General features: G+C 32.2%; 1 protein-coding gene across 1 annotated transcript in view; it reads left to right on the plus strand.

The window, feature by feature from the left end:
* Positions 1 to 464: 464 nt before the first annotated feature.
* The window catches only part of LOC139521350 (uncharacterized), a 43,431-nt gene continuing 22,386 nt past the window's right edge, over positions 465 to 21,509 (plus strand). Inside the window, exons 1-10 of the mRNA XM_071314831.1 lie at positions 465 to 789; positions 2,275 to 2,410; positions 8,225 to 8,414; positions 8,963 to 9,112; positions 10,030 to 10,117; positions 12,001 to 12,125; positions 12,719 to 12,777; positions 13,199 to 13,271; positions 14,201 to 14,285; positions 15,168 to 15,243. Coding sequence (XP_071170932.1) covers positions 517 to 789; positions 2,275 to 2,410; positions 8,225 to 8,414; positions 8,963 to 9,112; positions 10,030 to 10,117; positions 12,001 to 12,125; positions 12,719 to 12,777; positions 13,199 to 13,271; positions 14,201 to 14,285; positions 15,168 to 15,243 — 1,255 coding nt within the window. The 5' untranslated portion in view covers positions 465 to 516. The remainder of the gene's footprint in view (positions 790 to 2,274; positions 2,411 to 8,224; positions 8,415 to 8,962; positions 9,113 to 10,029; positions 10,118 to 12,000; positions 12,126 to 12,718; positions 12,778 to 13,198; positions 13,272 to 14,200; positions 14,286 to 15,167; positions 15,244 to 21,509) is intronic.

Below are 21,509 nucleotides of genomic sequence, written 5' to 3' on the forward strand. Positions count from 1 at the left end.
ATCCCGATCTTTTGGTAATTTTAATTTCCCATGTTATGAAACTTATCCAAAAGTGTCGTACTAGATGTTTCATTTAGAGATGCTCTGAATAAAATGGAAAAAAAGAAGACTAGTTTTCATCTTCAATCGTGTTTAGTGAGCATAACATATTCCACCTTGACATGATTTTTTTCTAGGGCTATCAACAACTCCTGAGACTGTGGTTACTTAGTCTAAATCCATACAAAGTGAAATAAAAATCGGATTTTCCAATTTGAAAACAATAATTTTCATTTTAGGAACTTTTTTTTCAATTTTTATTAAACTCTATTTTTTTCAATATATTATTCTTAGAAATATTTGATTTCTCGCTAAGATTTTTAAACGATAAGGCTCCACAGAAGCCCAGCATTGTAAACAAAGAAGACGTATTTAATCGTAATTTGCGCTAGATGTGTACATTCGGAAACGAAATGACCGACTCCGTCTTTTATTTTATATGCATGGTTATTCACCGCGGAACTGCTTTGTTGACATATGGCCGACAAAATAAACTTGGCAGGTTTCAGCGCGTTAGGGCCAGTAGAACTTCAGATGTTTAAAAACGCATTGATGGAACTGGAAGATGACAAAGACGATGACATGTACAGTCGGCCTGGGGCCCAGTTATCTGGAAAACAAACGTTTACAAGCGAAGACGGCAAGAGCGTGACTGGATACCCGGTGCTCGTTGACTTTCGACGTCTTTTGCAATTATCTCCCAGCAATCTGACTGCAGCTTTCACAGGAGACAGTTCAATAATACCTGGTGTATGACATTATTCATGCTTTATAAGATGATACTTATTTAATAATAAAAATGCGTCCAATTATTTTGCAACTGAAATGCATAAGATGTTTTAGTAACAAGACTTTTCGGCACCCAGACATTAAACATTTTTGGAACATGCAATTCAGCAACTTATAAGAAAGAAAAAATGTTACTGTGAGGTTAAAATCTGTAAATAAAATATGCAACACAAAATTTGAAAAATAATATTACCATTTAATTACTCCTTAATGATAGTTTAAGCGTTTAAACATATTTAATTACAAATGTATAGTGGATTGGGAAACAAGTTTTGCAACATATATTAATCCCCTTCCACTTTGCGGGTGCGAGTGCTGCCTTGTAGCGGCATTAGCCTACTCTTTTTCAAAATCTACAAGGGTGTCTTTAACGTGCAAGAGATATGACTCTCTCTTAACACGGGTCAGCCATTTATCGTCCCCTTCCGACGGACTATCATCGTTTCCTCAAGACCATACTCGCAGATGGTGTCAAGGGAGAGCCAAAAATTACTTAATGAAGGTGTTTGAATAAATATCATTTGATTAAATCAGAATTAATTGTACATGTAGTTATGCATTAATTAGTATGTTTTAATCTAAGTTGTAACTAAAATTTGATAATTTGTCATTGAGGATCAAAAGTGTATAGCTTGTATTCTTGTTTGATGACTGCATCTCTAAAGACAACACAATATCTGAAAACCATGGTTTTTTTTTCTCAAGAAAACGAACTAATATATACATGTAGAAAGATAATAGAAAAAATACCCACCCATGCGGGTTACTAATAATAAGTATACTGGGAGAGTTACTATAATTCACTTGACAATAGCACATTATCACAAGTGTACATCAGATGGCCTTTCATCAAAAGATTGTCAAGAAAACTCAACTTCCCTTTGTGGAAATAAGGACATCAGCAAAAACATACATGTAGGTTGTAATATATATGTGGTCAACTTGGCCATACAGATTCACAATTTAATGTCTTTATTAAACAATCAATTACAGAGGACGATGATGTTAAAGTTAAATGTATATTAGCCTTACACCAAAAATTAAGTATTGGTAATTTGTATAAACAGTCAAAAACAATAGCTTTGTAAAAACTAAATTTGCAAATTGAAGTCATGTCCAGATAACCATCAGTCCCAGGTAATTCTAATTTTTGGTCCCATATATTTTAATCAAGGATTTAATAATTGATTTTTGTCTTTATGAGGTGCTGATTTGTCTAAGTCCTGATTTGTCTGAGTGCTGAACTGTATAGAATACAGATTTTTTTTATTGATAAAAAATCAGTGACCTCATTAAAAATGTTTGTACAACAATGTACAAATGTATGTATCAGACAGGTCCTTCCTTTGGGAAGATAATGTATAAACATTTGTATAAAAAGATTCTAATAAAACCATTGGTTATACCGAACCTCAGAGTATATTAAGATTGCGTTTACTATTTCAGATATCTAACAAAGACCTTCTACATTCAGTGATAGGACTATATGATGTATCTCTGTCTGAAATGACTCCTGATGTTCTTTATTCTACAGTCTGTGAAAAATGGGCCAGAACAATAGTTATTGTTAGAGATATCAAAGGTATGGACCAGAACAATAGTTATTGTCAGAGATATCAAAGGTATGGACCAGAACAATAGTTATTGTCAGAGATATGAAAGGTAATTCTTCAGTCTGTGCATAGATGTAATACCCATAGATGAAGATCAGCCCTGACTTCAAAGGTTCTATGCACGTTGTAATGGCTTTCACACTTAACTGTTAATGACATGAACCAGTTGGTCATTGAGATGCAGATTGACAATCAGGACAATAGAAAACTGACAATTAAAACCTACTTAGCAATTAAACATGCTATTTAAAATCAGAAAGAAACAAAATCAAAATATATATTTTATATTGACTTGATTATAAAAAATAATATTCATTTAGATAAAACAATATTACAAATTGTTCTCGAAAAGAAACTAATAAATGTGAATATTTTTCTTTTTTTAGGTAAAACTTTTGTTTTCATCATATTTAAATTTTTAGATTTTATATTAATTTAACTTTATCTTAATAATGTATGCTTACTATTATAAACAAGTTTATTGAAAATATAATTGTTAGAAAACATTGAACAAGTTAAAAATATGTATGCTCCAAAACATATTTTCCATGCCTTGTATGTTTTGTTATTTCACTAAATTCTTAAAACTCTTTACTCATAAATACATATTTCATAAACATCATGAATAAAAAAATACATATTTCATAAACATCATGAATAAAGTTATTATAATTTTTGTAATTAGCCATAAAATATATTTTATACATCTATGATTTAGTAACTAACTTATTCTGTAAAATATAAAAGTGATGTGAAAAAGACAATTTCTCTTCTAAAACTGTAGAAAAACTGACAAAATAAGGAAAATAATGTACTTTCTTATTATTTTTCACCAATTTTGACGCATTTTGACACCTGAATGACGCATATCAAAGAAAAGGTGTATTTTAGAAGTTCAACAACATGCTATTCCCATTTTCAGTAACTATCAGGAACACAATTTTTATAAAAAAAAACAAAGATACGAGCCTAAAAAAATCATTTTTAACCGTATTTTTGTGACAAAAATGTCGGTTATTGATTTGGGGATGTACGGCGGGCGGCCGGGCGGGCGGCCGGGCGGGCGGGCGTCAATCAAATGTTGTCCGTGCATTAACTCATGAACCGTTCAACCAATGCTTTTAAAATTTTAATATGTTGTTACTGACAACTAAATGAAGGTCAAGTTCAATAATGGCGATTTTGACTTTTACCGTTCAGGAGTTATAGGGAAACTTCGCAAAAAAATCAAAAATTGATATTATGTTCATTCTGTATAAAAATGCTCAAATTCATGAATATTAAAGTTTTATTCTGCTTGATAAGAGATCACCATCGATTTTAAATTTAGAGTATCAATTCTCTCCGGTCGGCCATTTTGTTACCTTCTCCGAATTGCTCCCAAGATATGTCTAAGGACCATAACTACAGTAATCCGATGTAGTCGTAATTGCGTGTTGATATCTTGTCAATCGTACGGTTGTTTTATCCGACTAGTTAACTATAACTAAGTTGATACAGAAAATTTTCTTATCTTTTTTTTTTTAATAACCATGATCTGTTATTTTTAACAATAATGATAGTATTGGAATTAGTTAAAAGGTAAAAGTTTCAAATCATAAATAAGTGTTCCGTGAAACTTGAATTGTTTTCGGAAATCTAATTAGTTCATAATTCTTTTATGTAATAAACTTTATTCAAATAAATTAGGATCTTCGCTCCACTGATCACCTGCATGGCTAAAGGTATTACTCCCAAAGGTATTGCAGGGGGTGTGACACGTCCAGGTATTCAAGCGATTTCCTGTCGAGCTTGCAAATTCATGTATCGTTTCACTTCTTAGGGTATTGGTCAGTGTACACGGCCGATAACTTATAACTTTCCATTTTGAACTATTAGGTGTATAATATGCATCTCTATCTTGTGTGTCCGAAAGTGATATTATATACTAGTCATTACTAAACTCATACCAAGGATTTGTATAGTTAGTCTAACTATACAAATCCTTGCTCATACGCTTGTTTATGAATAAAATTTCTGATGTAAAGAAAATTATTTATAAAAATATAGATAATACCTAAAAATAAACAACAGATTTGATGAAATAAAAATCTATATACATATTTTTTGTCAATGGTGAAGGACATTCCCGATTATGTAAAACAAAATGTTGTTGTTTTTCACACTTGAAAAGCATATATGTTCGTAAATTTCGATTCCATTCCAAAAAGATTCTTAAATTTTCTGTCAATTTTTTAAAAAAATTATCAAATATCTGAAGTATTCGTGCTTTGTGAGATTTGAAATATTTTGATGAAAACATTAATTCCTAAATAGGTAATTAAAGATAACTTTGGATGGACTAAATTATATAATTGCAATTGTTAATGATCTGTTTGAAATATTTAAGGCTGCCGATCCTAATCTAAAATAGTACAATTTTTGGTTCATACACTCGTAATTAGAAGGCCATTTTTATTATGAATTTATACTTCAATTAAAATAATAAAGTATTTTATCGTGACTGAATTAATCAAAAGTCATAATTCATTTAAAAGTGATCTTATCATGCTTATGCAAAATATAAAAATATACAACAGCTATCCAGTTATTGTGCGACCTTATTATTCCCGTTAATTAATTAACTTTTTTTTACATTTCTGCAGGGACGTCTATAAAAGTCCTTGATTTCTGTGTCTTAAACTTTTACTGACTCCCGTTTTCAATTCATACGAAATGTTGTTCACACCTTCAAGCCAGTAAACCGTGACGCCTAGATTTCACTGAATGAGGATCAAAGGATTAGAATTACATAATGCTAATCCTTTAATTACCTTGAGTTAACCGACGCACTCAACATTCTTTAGGTGTCACAAAACAATACACATTTTATTTCCACCGTACAAGCAAGTGAAAATGTGAGAATGAAGCAAAAAGGTCAAAATAAAAACGTGTATTTTTATTACACTATTGATCATGTCAATTTCATATGTTTGTTTAAGTATGTGTAGAAAAATCATAAAAATGTTCTCTTGTATGAATTAATTTTATTATTAAAATTCGATTTAAAATATCCACACGATCTAATTTTAAAAGTTGCATGGCTATCACTTATTTTTCGTTGGTTAATAACTACACCAAAAGTCGTCGATGCGCTTTAAATGGCGTTATTAAATGGTTAACGAACAAGACTTAAATGAGATATTTTCACTCCCGGCATGCATCAAAGACTTAAACTACGTCACATAAGTCAGGAAGTTTCAAGAAATGAAATTAATAATTCCCAATTTTCTCCTTTATTAGATTTCATATCAAAATAAAACTTGGTGAATATGTTTTTTATGGTATTATGAACAAAATAAGATGAAAAGTGAAAATTCGCGAATTATCCCTTTAAGGTTCTTGAAAGATTGAAAAAAGGAGTTTCCAGTCGTGTCCGTGCATTTACGCATGAACTATTTTACCAAAGCTTCCCAAATTTTAATATGTTGTTAACGATGACAAAATTGAGGTCACGTTTAATAATGACGATTTTGACTTTTACGGTTCAGGAGTTATGGTTCTTGAAAGATTGAAAAATGGAGTTTTCAGTCGTGTCCGTGCATTTACGCATGAACTGTTCTACCAAAGCTTCCCAAATTTTAATATATTGTTACTGATGACAAAATGGAGGTCAAGTTCAATAATGACAATTTTGACTTTTACCGTTCAGGAGTTATGGTTCTTGAAAGATTGAAAAATGGTGTTTCCAGTTGTGTCTGTGCATTTTCTCATAAACCATTCAACCAAAGCTTTTGAAATTTCTATATGTTGTTACTGATGACAAAATAGAGGTCAAGTTCAATAATGGCGATTTTAACTTTTACCGTTCAGGAGTTATAGTTCTTGAAAGATGGTAAAATGGCATTTCCATTCACGTTGTTGCATTTACTAATGAACCATTCAATCTAAGCTTTTTAAATTTTAATATGTTGATACTGACTACAAAATGGAGTTCAAATTTGATATTGACGATTTTCACTTTCAGCATTCATCAGTTATGGTTCTTGTGATATTGCCAGGACACAAATAAATGTTAATAAATCCGGTTTGCTGTCGTTGTGACAGCCTCTTGTTCAATTTAGTTCAATATTTCCCTTGTAAAATGCGCAATTTTTGATCGATTTCATCGAAATTTTTACCATTTTGTTTAGCAGTCCAGTGCGCTAAAAATAGACATAATTTAACAACAGAAGAGACATAACTCAAGAAGACATTTAGAAAATCTATTATTCTGTACTGGTCAATGAGATCAACAGATAAGAGATGTGGCTAGAGTTACTTGATTGAGGACAACACACATAAAACCTCAAAGACAGTCAATTTGGTCATGGTTCTTTATCTAACAATAGAGAACAGTGGGGAACTTTTGGCGAACTTTATCTATGGGTATTACATCTATGGTCTGTGATAAATGGGCCAGAACATGCACATTAGTAATTGTCAGAGATACAAATGTATAAAAGGCCTTAACTGGTTCGTTATGTGTATGTTATTTGTTTTCCACTTTTATGCTGGGCAGAACATATCTATAATACTAAAATAACGAGGTACAATTTGAAGTTGAAGTTAAAGGACGCCTCCGGGTGCGGGAATTTCTCGCTACATTGAAGACCTGTTGGTGACCTTCTGCTGTTGTTTTTTTCTATGGTCGGGTTGTTGTCTCTTTGGCACATTCCCCATTTCCATTCTCAATTTTATTGTTAGCCGTCATGGGGTAAAAACGACAAATTAAGAATTCAACTTTATATATAGCTTATATAGGACAATGGTGTTGATTTTTTTGTTTGTTTTCCACATAATTGATATTGCCAATAATTAACAAGTTCTGATACCGATACCAAGAGTATATCTTACTGTTGCCTATACATGTACCTTATCTGTATGTTCCGCATCTGACAGGCGCACCACCAAACGATGTAGTTAGGATTTGCTATATACACGGGTCATAATCACAGGGTTGACACTACTGAATTCTCTCAGTGTCACATTATTTTCTATTGTACAAAATTGTAGTATTTTAAATTTAAGCAGTGTGACTAAAAATCTAGACTTAAAATAAGGCGTATAGATACAGTTTCCAATTTGTGAGCCAGCCTGACGCAAAATAGCGAATCAAAGAATTCAACTTCATTTATAATTAATATTGAACAATGCTGTTGATAAAAAAATTACTCCATTCCAGGCCCTTTTGTTTTTCAAATAATTAATAATACCAGTAATTAATAAGTTCCAGGTCAATGGTTTCAAACAGAAAGATTTTGGAAGTAGAGAACACTGTGCATCTTATAATCAGCATGGCTTTTTCAGATGACAATATCAATACTAAATATCCAGGCTAAAATAAGGCTTACACATACATTGTAGTTATATACTTTAATTCAGCGATTTTACGGGTGTGTTCTAGTACACTTTAAAAATATATCATAATGGCCTTTGAATTATATAATAAGCTAACATCTGAATACAAGATAAAACACGGCTAAAGAGAGATAACTGCCAGAGAACTAATCATATAAAAAAACAGTAAGATTAAAAGAATTTAATTACAGTTAAAGTATAAGGTTACGATCAGACAACTCTTTGACCCCTTTGATGCAAAAATCAAATTATACAAATATCTTAAATGGGACAATATTGAAAAAAATAAATGCTGAACATAGTAATCCCATTACTTCATTTTTTTTCTAAGATTATTAACTTTTTCAAATAATAAAATATAGAAAACATTAATGTGTATTTTTGGCTATTTAATTTTTATTTAGACACCATCATTGATATGGAAGAGCACAGATTGTGTAAAAGTGGTAAAAAAGAAAAAGAAACAGAAAATGAAATAAAAGAAGAGGAAGATGGAAAAGATAAATATGAAGAAGAAGAATCTGCTCCAAGTAAATTTGCTGGAGTATATAGTGATACAGAATCTGAGGAAGAGGAAGACGACGAGGAAGATGAGTGAGTTATCTCCCTTGTTTAAAAAATATTTCAGTTTGTGTTTTTTCTAGTTTGTCTCAGTTATGCTGCGGGTCTTATGTCATTATACAAGTATTGTATGCATTTTCATCTACTGTGTATGTTCAGTAAGGTTTATAAATATGATGAGAGAATTTAGATCAAGGTTTAATGTTATATGATTTGTATGAAAATGTTGTCGATTTTTCACAGCATGAGAAATATGCAATAAGTTTTGTGAATTTTCTGGATCGGATTGTTGTGACCAAAATTATCTTTTCCCAAAAATGTTGTAAATAATGGTTAAATTGGACCAACACTGATGTAATAAAACACATACTGCAGAACAAGAGTTTTTGCTTCATAATTTATAATGTAGTGTACTAAGAGAAGCTTAGTTTGTATAAATCCCAACTTCTTTTCTATAACATATATAGGATCATGGACAAATGAGAAAATATTTATATCTAAGGGCAAGTTTTAGCCTTTCATATGCATGATCCTTTTCCATTTATTGTTTTATGTTCAATATGAATTTTTGTACTTTTCAGGGAAGAAGACTTTTCACTAGGCATTAACTCATTCATTAAAACAGCTGTTCAAAGAAGAAAACAGAGAAAATCTAAAGATAAGATAGAAGAATCTGATTGTGGAGTAGAAAATAGAATTCTTGGCTGTGCTACATATGAGAAAAAATACATGTAAGATATTTATAGGTTATCGGGTGGAGTAGAAAATAGAATTCTTGGCTGTGCTACATATGAGAAAAAATACATGTAAGATTTTTATAGGTTATCGGGTGGAGTAGAAAATAAGAATTCTTGGCTGGGCTACATATGAAAAAAATACATGTAAGATTTTTATAGGTTATCGGGTGGAGTAGAAAATAAGAATTCTTGGCTGGGCTACATATGAGAAAAAATACATGTAAGATATTTATAGGTTATTGGGTGGAGTAGAAAATAGAATTCTTGGCTGTGCTACATATGAGAAAAATTACATGAAAGATTTATTATGTTATTGTCAAATATAATACTACTTTTCTCATTAATAAACTCCTATTTATTAAGATATCATTATCAAGTTTTACCCTTCAAAGCAATATATGTTTAATGATATCAAAAAAAGATAATAGCACTTTTCTGGAAAAGACAACTGTTAGAAATTCTCATTGACATAGCATTTGGAGTTAAGATCAAAAGATATAAAACAAGAAGATGTGGGATGTTTGACAATGAGACAAACTGACTCAGAAATTAACAACTAGAGGTCACCGTACAGCCTTTATATTGAGCAAAGCCCATACCGCAAAGTCAGCTATAAAGGGTCCTGAAATGACAAATGTAAAACAATTCAAATGAGAAAACTTACGGCACAAAATAATGAACAGAAGAGTATTTTTTTCTGAACTTTCATGAGTTGTGTTTAACTGCTTACAGTCATAAAACTTTTTTAATGGAAATGTAGGGAATACATCCAAGAAAGCACATGTAATACCTCACTCTAAAGTTGTAATACCTCACTCTAAAGTGTTTTCTTATTTGATATAACAGCAAACATAATTAAATTGATTAGCAATGAAAAATAAGTGTATGATATAAATGTTATTTTTGTACAGTAAACACAAAGAAAGAGTGGTACATCTAACATTGGTCACTGTGAGGAAAAGATTTAGGAAGTATGGGTTAGGAAAATATCTTCTTCAGGTAAAACTTTTTTATATCTTTTAACAAGCTCTCTTATACTGATCTTATAAACACCTTATAAATGAAAAGATTGAAATACATTAAAGGTTACATCCCTGTTTTATTTTAGAAAGTTGTTGTGTATCTTTTTGTCGAGCTTAGACTTTTGTCGAAAAAACAAGACATAGCGATCCTACATTCCATCGTCAATGTTAGGGGCGGGGACGTCCTTTCTTAAACTATCTTGAATTTCTACCAAACTTGGACAGAAGCTTGTTTATGTTCATAAGATAGTATCAAGACCAAATTTTTCTTTTCTTATTTTACTTATAAATGGACTTAGTTTTTCTGCCAGTTAACATTGCATTCACTCTGTGATTAAAGTTTTTAAATTTTAATAACTTTCTAAAACTATCCTGTATTTCTACCAAACTTGGACAGAAGCTTGTTTATGATCAAAAGCCTAAGTAAATTATTGTATAAAAAAAAATCCTGTTTATCAGTATTTTACTCATAAATGAACTAAGTTTTCTTCCATTTAACATTACATACAGTCTGCAGTTGGAAGAAAACATTACATACATGCACAGTCTGCAGTTAAAGTTCTTGATATATTAATTAAATTCATAAAGTAGGCGAGACACTGGGTTCCTTGTAACCCTTACAATTTCATTGATTTTTTTGTCTTGAAAAGTTGCAGAAAGCTCGACATAAGGATAGTGATCTGGCGGCGGGTGTGGCTGCGGCGGTGGGTGTGGCGTCGTTAGCTTACTTCTTAAAAGCTTTATATTTTACAGGGTGGAAAACTGGATGCTTCATACTTTGTATCATAGACCTGTATAGATATATAGATGCCTCATGTTACAAACTTTTGTCAGTCACATGTCCAATGTCCTTGATCTCATTTTCATGGTTCAGTGACTACTCGAAAAAAAAGTTAAGATTTTTTGTAATGTTAAATTCTTTCTTATTATAAGTAATAGGATAACTATATTTGGTATGTGCATACCTTACAAGGTCCTCATGTCAGTCAGTCAGTTTTTAATTGACCTCAACCTCATTTCATGGATCAGTGAACAAGTTTAAGTTTTGGTAGTCAAGTCCATATTTCAAATACAATAAGCAATAGGTCTAGTATATTTGGTGTATGGAAGGACTGTAAGGTGTACATGTCCAACTGGCAGGTATCATCTGACCATGACCTCATTTTCATGCCATGGTTCAGTGGTTATAGTTAAGTTTTTGTGTTTTAGTCTGTTTGTCTTATACTATATGCAATAGGTCTACTATATTTGATGTATGGAATTATTGTGAGGTGTACATGTCTAGCTGACAGGTGTCATATGACCTTGACCTCATTTTTAGGGTTCGGTGGTCAAAGTTAAGTTTTTGAGTTTTGGTCTATTTTTCTAATACTATATGCAATAGGTCAACTATATTTGGTGTATGGAAATATTTTATGATCTATATGTCAGTCGCGCAGGTTTTATTTGACTTTGACCTCATTTTCAAGGTTCATTGCTAAGTGTTACAAATTTGTGTTTGGTCTGTTTTTCTTAATTTATGAGCAATAGGTCAACTATATTTGCTGTATGGAAGAATTGTTAGCTGTACATGTCTGTCTGGCATGGTTCATCTGACCTTGACCTCATTTTAATGGTTCATTGATCAATGTTTAGTTTTCTTGGTTAATGTTGAGTTTATGTGACAGTTGTAATAAAGCTTTGTATTTAGGACTTTCAACATAATATCAAGGATTAGTAAAGAAGTCGAGACATTTCAGCATATGCACTCTTGTGCAGACTTTAGCGAAACCACAAAAAAAAATTTCAACACTAGTAAAACAGTGATTAGATCACTTTTATTTGAAAGATTAGCATATTTATGATATCTTTCTGTTTTAGCAAATTATAGACCCAGCTATAGTAGGCCAGTATGATGCTGTTGTTGTTCATGCAGACAATGCAGCCGTAGACTTTTTCCAGAAGTATGGATTTTCTGATGATATTGTGTTGAACAGTAGATGGAGGTAGGTTGACGACAAAGTGATATAAAAAACCTCTGGTTTTGCTAAAAGCTTAGTTTTACCCAGTATGGTAATTTAATAAAGGGACCTTGAACAGTGACGTTTAGCAGTACAGCGACCTATAGTTGTTAATTTCTGTGTCATTTGGTCTATTGTAAAGAATTGTATCATTGGCAATCATATCATATCTTTTTTTTTTATATTCATGTTGTGGCAGTTTGATGCCACTTTCTTCATACAATTATCTAGAAATGTTGTTAATATTAAAATACTGAAATGTTGTAAACAAATGAAGACAGATGGCAGCTCTATTAAGGATGAAATGTAAAAACTTGTAATACAACTGTGTATTCTAATAGCCTGTTGTCAGATATAGATCATAGTTAGAAAACAGAATTTATTAGGATAAGTTATCTTTAAAAGATCAAACCAGATGCACATCATATGCCTGTCCTACTTGAGCATATTCAATGCTCACACAACTATTCTTATATATGTCTGTGTCAAAATATATTAACAGCCAAGAAAAATACATCAAAAAAGAGAATCCATATGAAATATGAATTTTGTAAAAATGTTCTTTTTTCATTTTCCAGTGATTTAGCAGAACAGTTCACAAATTGTACATTGATGTGCTATTTACCGGGCTTCTCAGGTAAGTCATTCATTTAAGATAGAAATGTTAATACAATTAAGAAACAAATCTAAGTATTCAATTTTAAACATTGTTTAAATGAAAGATTATCTATGAATGCAGGCTTTCTTTTAATTGTATGCCAGTTTGAACTTTTGCATTTTATTTTGAGTTCAGAGTTTATTCTTAAAAAAAAGTATTCCTGACAGATTTAGACTAATAAAAAACTATGTTATATTTACCAATACAAACAAAATTAAAAATAAAGTAAACAGAATGCTGTAGTTATCAATTTTATTAAAGTAAGATTTATACATAGGAAATTTTGTGATATTCCTGTAAGGAAGTTTTTACACATGTCAGCCTCTAAATATATGAAGTCCATGAAATTGGCTTCACATATCTTTGTTATATAATTGGTAATGACATATATTATTTTCAGGGCATTCATTACTAAAGACAATCAAAATACCAGACTTTGAAGTATTTGAATTAGAACAAGAGTTTAATAAATGGTGAGTAAAATTAGCTAGTACATTTTCAGTGTTTATTATTATCTGTGTTACTATATCAATCTCCGATCATGCAATGGGTGTTACACTGCAGTGCATAGTTTTTTGTTAGTTATAGGGAGTACACCACTAATTCATGGCCCCAGTGCTTTCTGTGTTAAATTCCTCAATTTCAAACAGACACAGCTCTTTCATTTTAAGTTCAAATAAATTGACATTTATTGCATGTCAAAGCTACACTTTATGGTGTCTTGTACTGAAAAAAATCAAAATATCTTTAATGGCATATAAGAAAGAACTGGTTCCATGCACTTCGGATATACCAAAACAGGTACTTCAGATCTGACAAACAGGCAAAATGTACCCTCTTTTTAAAATTTGATGCATTTTTTTATATATTCAAAATTATAGCCAAAAAGTGTTCTAGAATGATCACCAGTCATTCAGCTTTAATTTGATACCAAAAAATACATAAATATTCTACATATTAAGAAAGTTACACTCATCTGTAGGAACTATTTTCTGTTAAATATGTACTACTTTCTGATATGTGCTTTCTTGCCAGGCTGGAATTAGTGGTGTTATACCTACATACACACCTGTTTAGTAACATAATAAAAAAGGTTCATGATTTATAATTTATTACGATTAAGTCATTAGAGTTGTTTTATCTGTTATCAGTCCTAAAGATAAACTAACGTACTGATTTTGGTTGGTAAATATTTTAATATTTACATGTACAACAGTTTAAACCATATGTGCACCATATAAAAACTACATAATTTGCTTTAAAACTGTGTTGATCAGGGTACAGTTTAACCTGTTTGTGTTTTATGGTTAATATTATGTCATATCAAAACATTTGTACAAAAAGCACACCAACATTTTAATATTAAGATTATTTGATTTTTGTCAATTTGAAAATTTTGTAGGAAATCAAAAACAACAGAAGTGTACCAAAATCAAGTTTCCATAGTAATGAGAATGAAACATGAAATTATACAGCTCAAAGCATTGGTAAGGTTTATATTTAATTCATTGTCATTGTGCCTTGTCTATTGTGTGTGAGTCAATTTGTCCATCAGTGTGTCAGTTCCTCCTTCCTGTGTCCCATTCTCATCTTTTGTTAGTATGATAACAAAAAAGTTTTATTTCAAAATGCTGAAAATGATTTGTTTCTTTATATATATGAAAAGAACTGCCATTAAAATAATGTTTCAAAGTAATAACATTAACTTTACCAATTTTCTGCACCAGATGCACATTTTGACAACAAACGTCTTTTCAGTGATACTTGAGGTCAAAATATCAAAAGCTTATTAAAAAGATGAGGCGCTATAATACCTCAAGGTGTAAAAAGTATAGCCAAAGTCGGGCAAGGACTTACAGCTTTGCATGAGGGAGATACAACTGAATTTTTATTTGATATCAGAAAAAAAATTAAAATTAAAATACAAATGGATACCGTATAGGTTGTTATTTTTGCGAGTGTAGAATTTCGCGATTTTCATTGAATAAGCATAATAAATATACGAAACAGTTTGGTGGTGGTTATTATTTTGGTGGATTCAAAACTTTAATTAATTCCTTTGCATGTACACTTTTAAATTGGCTATTTTGTTCTATCTGCGAAAATAAGAGAAAATTTACACCCTGCAAAAATAACACGCTATAGTGTATGTAAATGTGAATGATAATAATCAGATTCTTATGACAATGCTGTACTTTTAACATAGCAATTGAACAAACAATGAGAAAACTTAACTATCTATAATGTTTATTTCAGGGATAAAAGCTTTTTTTTAATATAATATACAAATTATATTGTTTACAAAAACTAACATAGTACATAATAACATACCAGTAACTGATAAAAGGGAGACAACTTCTGAATTTCAGGTTGATAGGCAGCAAAAATTGATTGAAACCCTTCTGAGAGACAACGATAGAGTGAAGAAAGAAAGGGCAACAATTGGTAAGGAATAAACTTTCAGTTTCTCTGAAAAATACTTTAACAACATTATCCCATAATGAATTTTTGGTTTTTTATTGTCTTGTTTGATGGAGTCAAAAAGCAAGACATAGGTATGCTGTTTCCAGTGGCGGCGGCAGCGGCGTCAACAATGTATCAGTTTGTGATTAGGTCTACTTTATGGTGAACTACTAGTGGTAACTCAAAGATATTTGGTATGCAGTTGTATTGGTATTGGCACATCTCGTTGCCATGGAGATAATTTGGCCCTGCCCCTCAGTTATGGTCTATTGACTTTGAAATTTAGCTTATTTTTCATGTATTAGTTTGTGATTAGGTCAGTTTATGAGGAACCACTAGTGGTAAGTTAATGATAATTGGTATGCAGTTGTATAAGCATTGGCACATCTTATTTCTATGAAGATTATTCAGCCCTGCCCCCTCTGTCATGGTCTATTGACTTTGAAATTTTTGCTTAGTTTTCATGTATTAGTTTGTGATTAGGTCAGTTTTGGGGAACCACTAGTGGTAGGTCAATGATATTTGGTATGCAGTTGTATAAGCATTGGCACATCTCATTTCCATGAAGATAATTTGAACCCGCCTCTCTGTCATGGTCTATTGACTTTGAAATTTTGCTTTGTTTACATGTATTAATTAGTTTGTGATTAGGTCAGTTTAAAGTGAACAACTTATGATTTTATACAATGGTATTTAGTATGCAGTTGTATAAGCATTGGCACATCTCATTTCCATTGAGAATTTTTAGCCTTCAGTCATGGTTCATTGACTTCTTTTATTTCAACATTTGCATTAACGAAATTACAAAAAGCGAGACCTATTTTTGTGATAACAGTTTATTTGTCACTTAAAGAACTTCAAAATTAATGGGATTTCTCCTGCAATGGGAATAAAAAAAAATGTTTCTGAAACATTTCTTGAGTGTTTGTGTGCTGCAAACTATTAGCAGGCAGATAGCAAGGATAGACTGGCAACAATGACCTAAAAAAACATTGTACTGTGAAATGTAATAAAAAACTTTTGTTCACAAAGGGAGTAGGTATATCTTATTATAGTATGAAGGTGTTATTGTCAGGGTTATGAAAAAAAACTTTAATATATAAATATGCTATTCAAAAGCATATTTTTTTTGGTCGATTATATCAAAAGTTGGGTGAACTAAAAATAGTATAGAGAATAAAAGTTAAAAGCATCTTTGTTTCTTATTGTTGATATGAACATGTCTACTCTGGGCTATTATGTTGATATGAACATGTCTACTCTGGGCTATTATGTTGATATGAACATGTCTACTCTTGGCTATTATGTTGATATGAACAGTCTACTCTTGGCTATTATGTTGATATGAACATGTCTACTCTGGGCTATTATGGTGATATGAACATGTCTACTTTGGGCTATTATGTTGATATGAACATGTCTACTCTGGGCTATTATGTTGATATGAACATGTCTACTCTGGGCTATTATGTTGATATGAACATGTCTACTCTGGGCTATTATGTTGATATGAACATGTCTACTCTGGGCTATTATGTTGATATGAACATGTCTACTCTGGGCTATTATGTTGCACAGTATTGTGACAATAAAAATTTCTCTTTCTGTAGAAACCATGCTTTCCTTGAAGTGGATATATCATTACCAAAAAACTAGTATATATAAGAAGGTTTAGCATGTTAATGTTACTTACATAAGAATAAGTTTTAGCAATTTTAAAATATTATTTGAATATTAAAGGTGTAAATAAATAAATAAATACAAATAGTGAGAAAACAAAACCTTAAATGAATAACTTGATTTTAATCTTCAAAATGTATTTTGAAACATTTAGGATAGATCTGAAAGCATTGTTCGTTATGATGAACATAAAGAATACATAAGTGTTTAAATTAAAAAAAAAAAAAGGGTGTACTAAGAGGTATTGTAGTATAAATATGTTTTTGACCCAAATAAATTGAGTCCTTGTTGTTGTTTATAGAGTATGCTCTCTGTGAGTTGAACCATTCCTCCATCTATCTATTAACCGGCCCCTCTATCTGTCCCCGTTGTTGTTTATAGAGTGTGCTCTCTGTGAGTTGAACCATTCCTCCATCTATCTATTAACCGGCCCCTCTATCTGTCCCCGTTGTTGTTTATAGAGTATGCTCTCTGTGAGTTGAACCATTCCTCCATCTATCTATTAACCGGCCCCTCTATCTGTCCCCGTTGTTGTTTATAGAGTATGCTCTCTGTGAGTTGAACCATTCCTCCATCTATCTATTAACCGGCCCCTCTATCTGTCCCCGTTGTTGTTTATAGAGTATGCTCTCTGTGAGTTGAACCATTCCTCCATCTATCTATTAACCGGCCCCTCTATCTGTCCCCGTTGTTGTTTATAGAGTATGCTCTCTGTGAGTTGAACCATTCCTCCATCTATCTATTAACCGGCCCCTCTATCTGTCCCCGTTGTTGTTTATAGAGTGTGCTCTCTGTGAGTTGAACCATTCCTCCATCTATCTATTAACCGGCCCCTCTATCTGTCCCCGTTGTTGTTTATAGAGTATGCTCTCTGTGAGTTGAACCATTCCTCCATCTATCTATTAACCGGCCCCTCTATCTGTCCCCGTTGTTGTTTATAGAGTATGCTTTCTGTGAGTTGAACCATTCCTCCATCTATCTATTAACCGGCCCCTCTATCTGTCCCTGTTGTTGTTTATAGAGTGTGCTCTCTGTGAGTTGAACCATTCCTCCATCTATCTATTAACCGGCCCCTCTATCTGTCCCCGTTGTTGTTTATAGAGTATGCTCTCTGTGAGTTGAACCATTCCTCCATCTATCTATTAACCGGCCCCTCTATCTGTCCCCGTTGTTGTTTATAGAGTGTGCTCTCTGTGAGTTGAACCATTCCTCCATCTATCTATAAACCGGCCCCTCTATCTGTCCCTAACAATCTATGAACAATAATCCTCTGAGTCTGTTAAGATAGTTTGCTATCTTGTTATGTTGACAATTCCATACATGATCTATTTTGATTTTACAGTTTTGCTAGAGTTATCAGACTTTTACCATTTTTGACTGATGAAGTATGACGTTCTTATCATGCACAAATTCAGTTGAAACTTTTCGACTGGTAATCAGGAAGTAGGGGGCTTTGACAAATTAGATATTTTACCAAATTTTGTGCGACCTAGTGAAACCACATAATGTTATAGTTTTAGGCATGCACATTTAATGCACAACAGTATTACATTAAAAAGAGATAACAAATTGCCAAAGAACAACAGACCATATAAAACTTCAGCCCCCTTGTGACTCCTCTGAAAGACATCCTAAGACAGACAAGCAACATCAAGCAAACCTTGGTCCACTCACTGTTTAGATAAAGCCTGACTTTGTATAAACTTTCCTGTATTATAATTCTGCAAGGTACTGATAGTAACGTAAAATAACTTACACTCCAGTACGTTAATCTAATTGGTGAGTGTAATATTTGAAAAAGACGTCTAGTTAAGGACTTTAATGCACCCACCTAACATACGGCTAATTTCTTTTTTAAATGAAAGAATAATGATTTAACTTTGATTTTTGCCCGGTTGTCACAAAATCGTACATGGGCAGTTTTTATAAAATTGACGTTTATTTCAGAAATTACTTGAAAATTATAAAATTATGACATGTTTTTCAAGCAAAGGAAATTAGGCGTATCTCTTCTTTTAGTCAGAATAATTAAGTGAATTAGATTCTTAAAATAATGAAAAATAATATTTACAACTGTAAGTCTGCATGCTTTTGCATTCCTTCTAAATATTTGACATTTTATACGAAAATTTTCATAATCCTGACCTTTTCGGATCTACAATTTAATTTTCATTAAATGTTTTTGCACTCTATCCGTTTTAGAACACACCAAAATACTTGTTCTTCAAGTACTAATTATATACTGAGCCAGTCTCTTCTCAAAAAAATTATATCGCAATGAGGGCAGTAGATCACAACTCATTCTGATTTGTCTGTTTGTATAGTTTGCAAATGTATAAAGCCTGTAAGCAAGTTACACAACTTGATAAGGTATCCTCTGAGGAGCAAAATCAATCTGTATTGAGTGTTGCTACGTATATACATATCTCCTTTCAATGAACTGATTTACAAAACAACTCATGAGAATTTTACTATTAAAGCTTTATACCATTGAGCTTGCATCACTAAACAGCTTTTCTAACATTTGTTTCAACGATTAGAGATAACTTGACTGTACACCAGAAAGTATTCTTGTTAAAAACTTTACTTGATAAGTTAACCGGACTTAATTTCTGCCCTAGGATTGCTGAGAAAACTTCACAACATATCGGCTTAAACAAAAACTAAAGATATATTTTGGTCAATGTAAAATTACATGTATACAGCCTCAACAAGGCCAAGGTACGTCCAATTTGGATACAGTAGCTCTACCCGGCCACGTCTACTTGTATTTTTGTCCATCTGATGAGTTAAGCCTTTTTCAACTGATTTTTATAGTTCGTTCTTATGTTGTACTGTTATACCACTATCCAAGGTTAGGGGAGGGTTGGGATCCCGCTAACATGTTTCACCCCGCCACATTATTTATGTATGTGCCTGTCCCAAGTCAGGAGCCTGTAAATCAGTGGTTGTCGTTTGTTTATGTGTTACATATTTGTTTTTCGTTAATTTTTTTACATAAATAAGGCCGTTAGTTTTCTCGTTTGAATTGTTTTACATTGTCTTATCGGGGCCTATTATAGCTGACTATGCGGTATGGGCTTTGCTTATTGTTAAAGGCCGTAAGGTGACCTATAGTTGTTAATGTCTGTGTCATTTTGGTCTTTTGTGGATAGTTGTCTCATTGGCAATCATACCACATCTTCTTTTTTACACTATTAAGTTGTCTTATGCCTTTAAGACTGAAAATTGATCGTTTAAAATAACTGTGATATACAATACAGTCTGTCAAATTTAAAGATCTGAGCAGTGACTGCAGAAAGGTAAAGTTGTAATCCAATTAGAAGAATATTCATTATCTTAAGACTCTGGATTATTTAATTGAAATTATGCTACCTGCTTTAAAATTTTTTCTGTGTTGTCTTTTGGATGATAGCGCATACGCGGTAGTCAATAAAGAGTGCGATATACTTTTGACAAAGTTCTTAGATGTATAGCTTTAGCAGAATGTATTGTATCTATAAATAGACATTTTTTATGCCCCACCTACAATAGTAGAGGGGCATTATGTTTTCTGGTCTGTGCGTCCGTCCGTTCGTCCGTCTGTCCGTTCGTCCGTTCGTTCGTCCGTTCGTTCGTCCGTTCGTTCGTCCGTCTGTCCCGCTTCAGGTTAAAGTTTTTGGTCAAGGTAGTTTTTGATGAAGCTGAAGTCCAATCAATTTGAAACTTAGTACATATGTTCCTTATGATATGATCTTTCTTATTTTAAAGACAAATTAAACTTTTGACCCCTATTTCACGGTCCACTGAACATAGAAAATGAAAGTGCGAGTTTCAGGTTAAAGTTTTTGGTCAAGGTAGTTTTTGATGAAGTTGAAGTCCAATCAACTTGAATCTTAGTACAAATGTTCCCTATGATATGATCTTTTTAATTTTAATGCCTAATTATATTTTTTACCCATTTTCACGGTCCATTGAACATGGAAAATGATAGTGCGAGTGGGGCATCCGTGTACTTTGGACACATTCTTGTTTTAATTCCTTTTCATTTAGGTTTATCATAACTAATGCACCGTATTCATGGACACACCTTTGATAACTATCAACAAGTTTGGCTGATCATGAGATTAGGAAAATTGAAGAAGGGGCATACATTCTACATGGCATTATTTCTTCTTCTGGGGGTCAAACCTTATCCAAGATAATGTGGACCTTACTATACAGAAACAATAAAAGTTCTCTATATGACTTTGGTTGGCTAAAAGGCATGTTTAACCCTGCCACATTTTTGCCCCTGTCCCAAGGCAGGAGCCTCTGACCTTTGTTAGTCTTGTATGAATTTTAATTTTTTTTTAATTTTGTATATTTCTGAGTTGAATATGACGTCCATTATCAATTCAAACTAGTATACATTTTTGTTTAGGGGTCAGCTAAAGAAGACCTCAGGGTTTGGGAGTTTTTCACTGCATTGATGACCCATTGGTGGTCTTCGGCCGTTTTTAGCTTTTTGATCGGGTTGACACATTCCTCATGTATATTTCCAATTTTAAAAGCAATCTGTTACAGTAGTAGATCTTGTGTCCGCTTTG

Source organism: Mytilus edulis, chromosome 1, assembly GCF_963676685.1.
Source record: "Mytilus edulis chromosome 1, xbMytEdul2.2, whole genome shotgun sequence".
Lineage (NCBI taxonomy): Eukaryota > Metazoa > Mollusca > Bivalvia > Mytilida > Mytilidae > Mytilus > Mytilus edulis.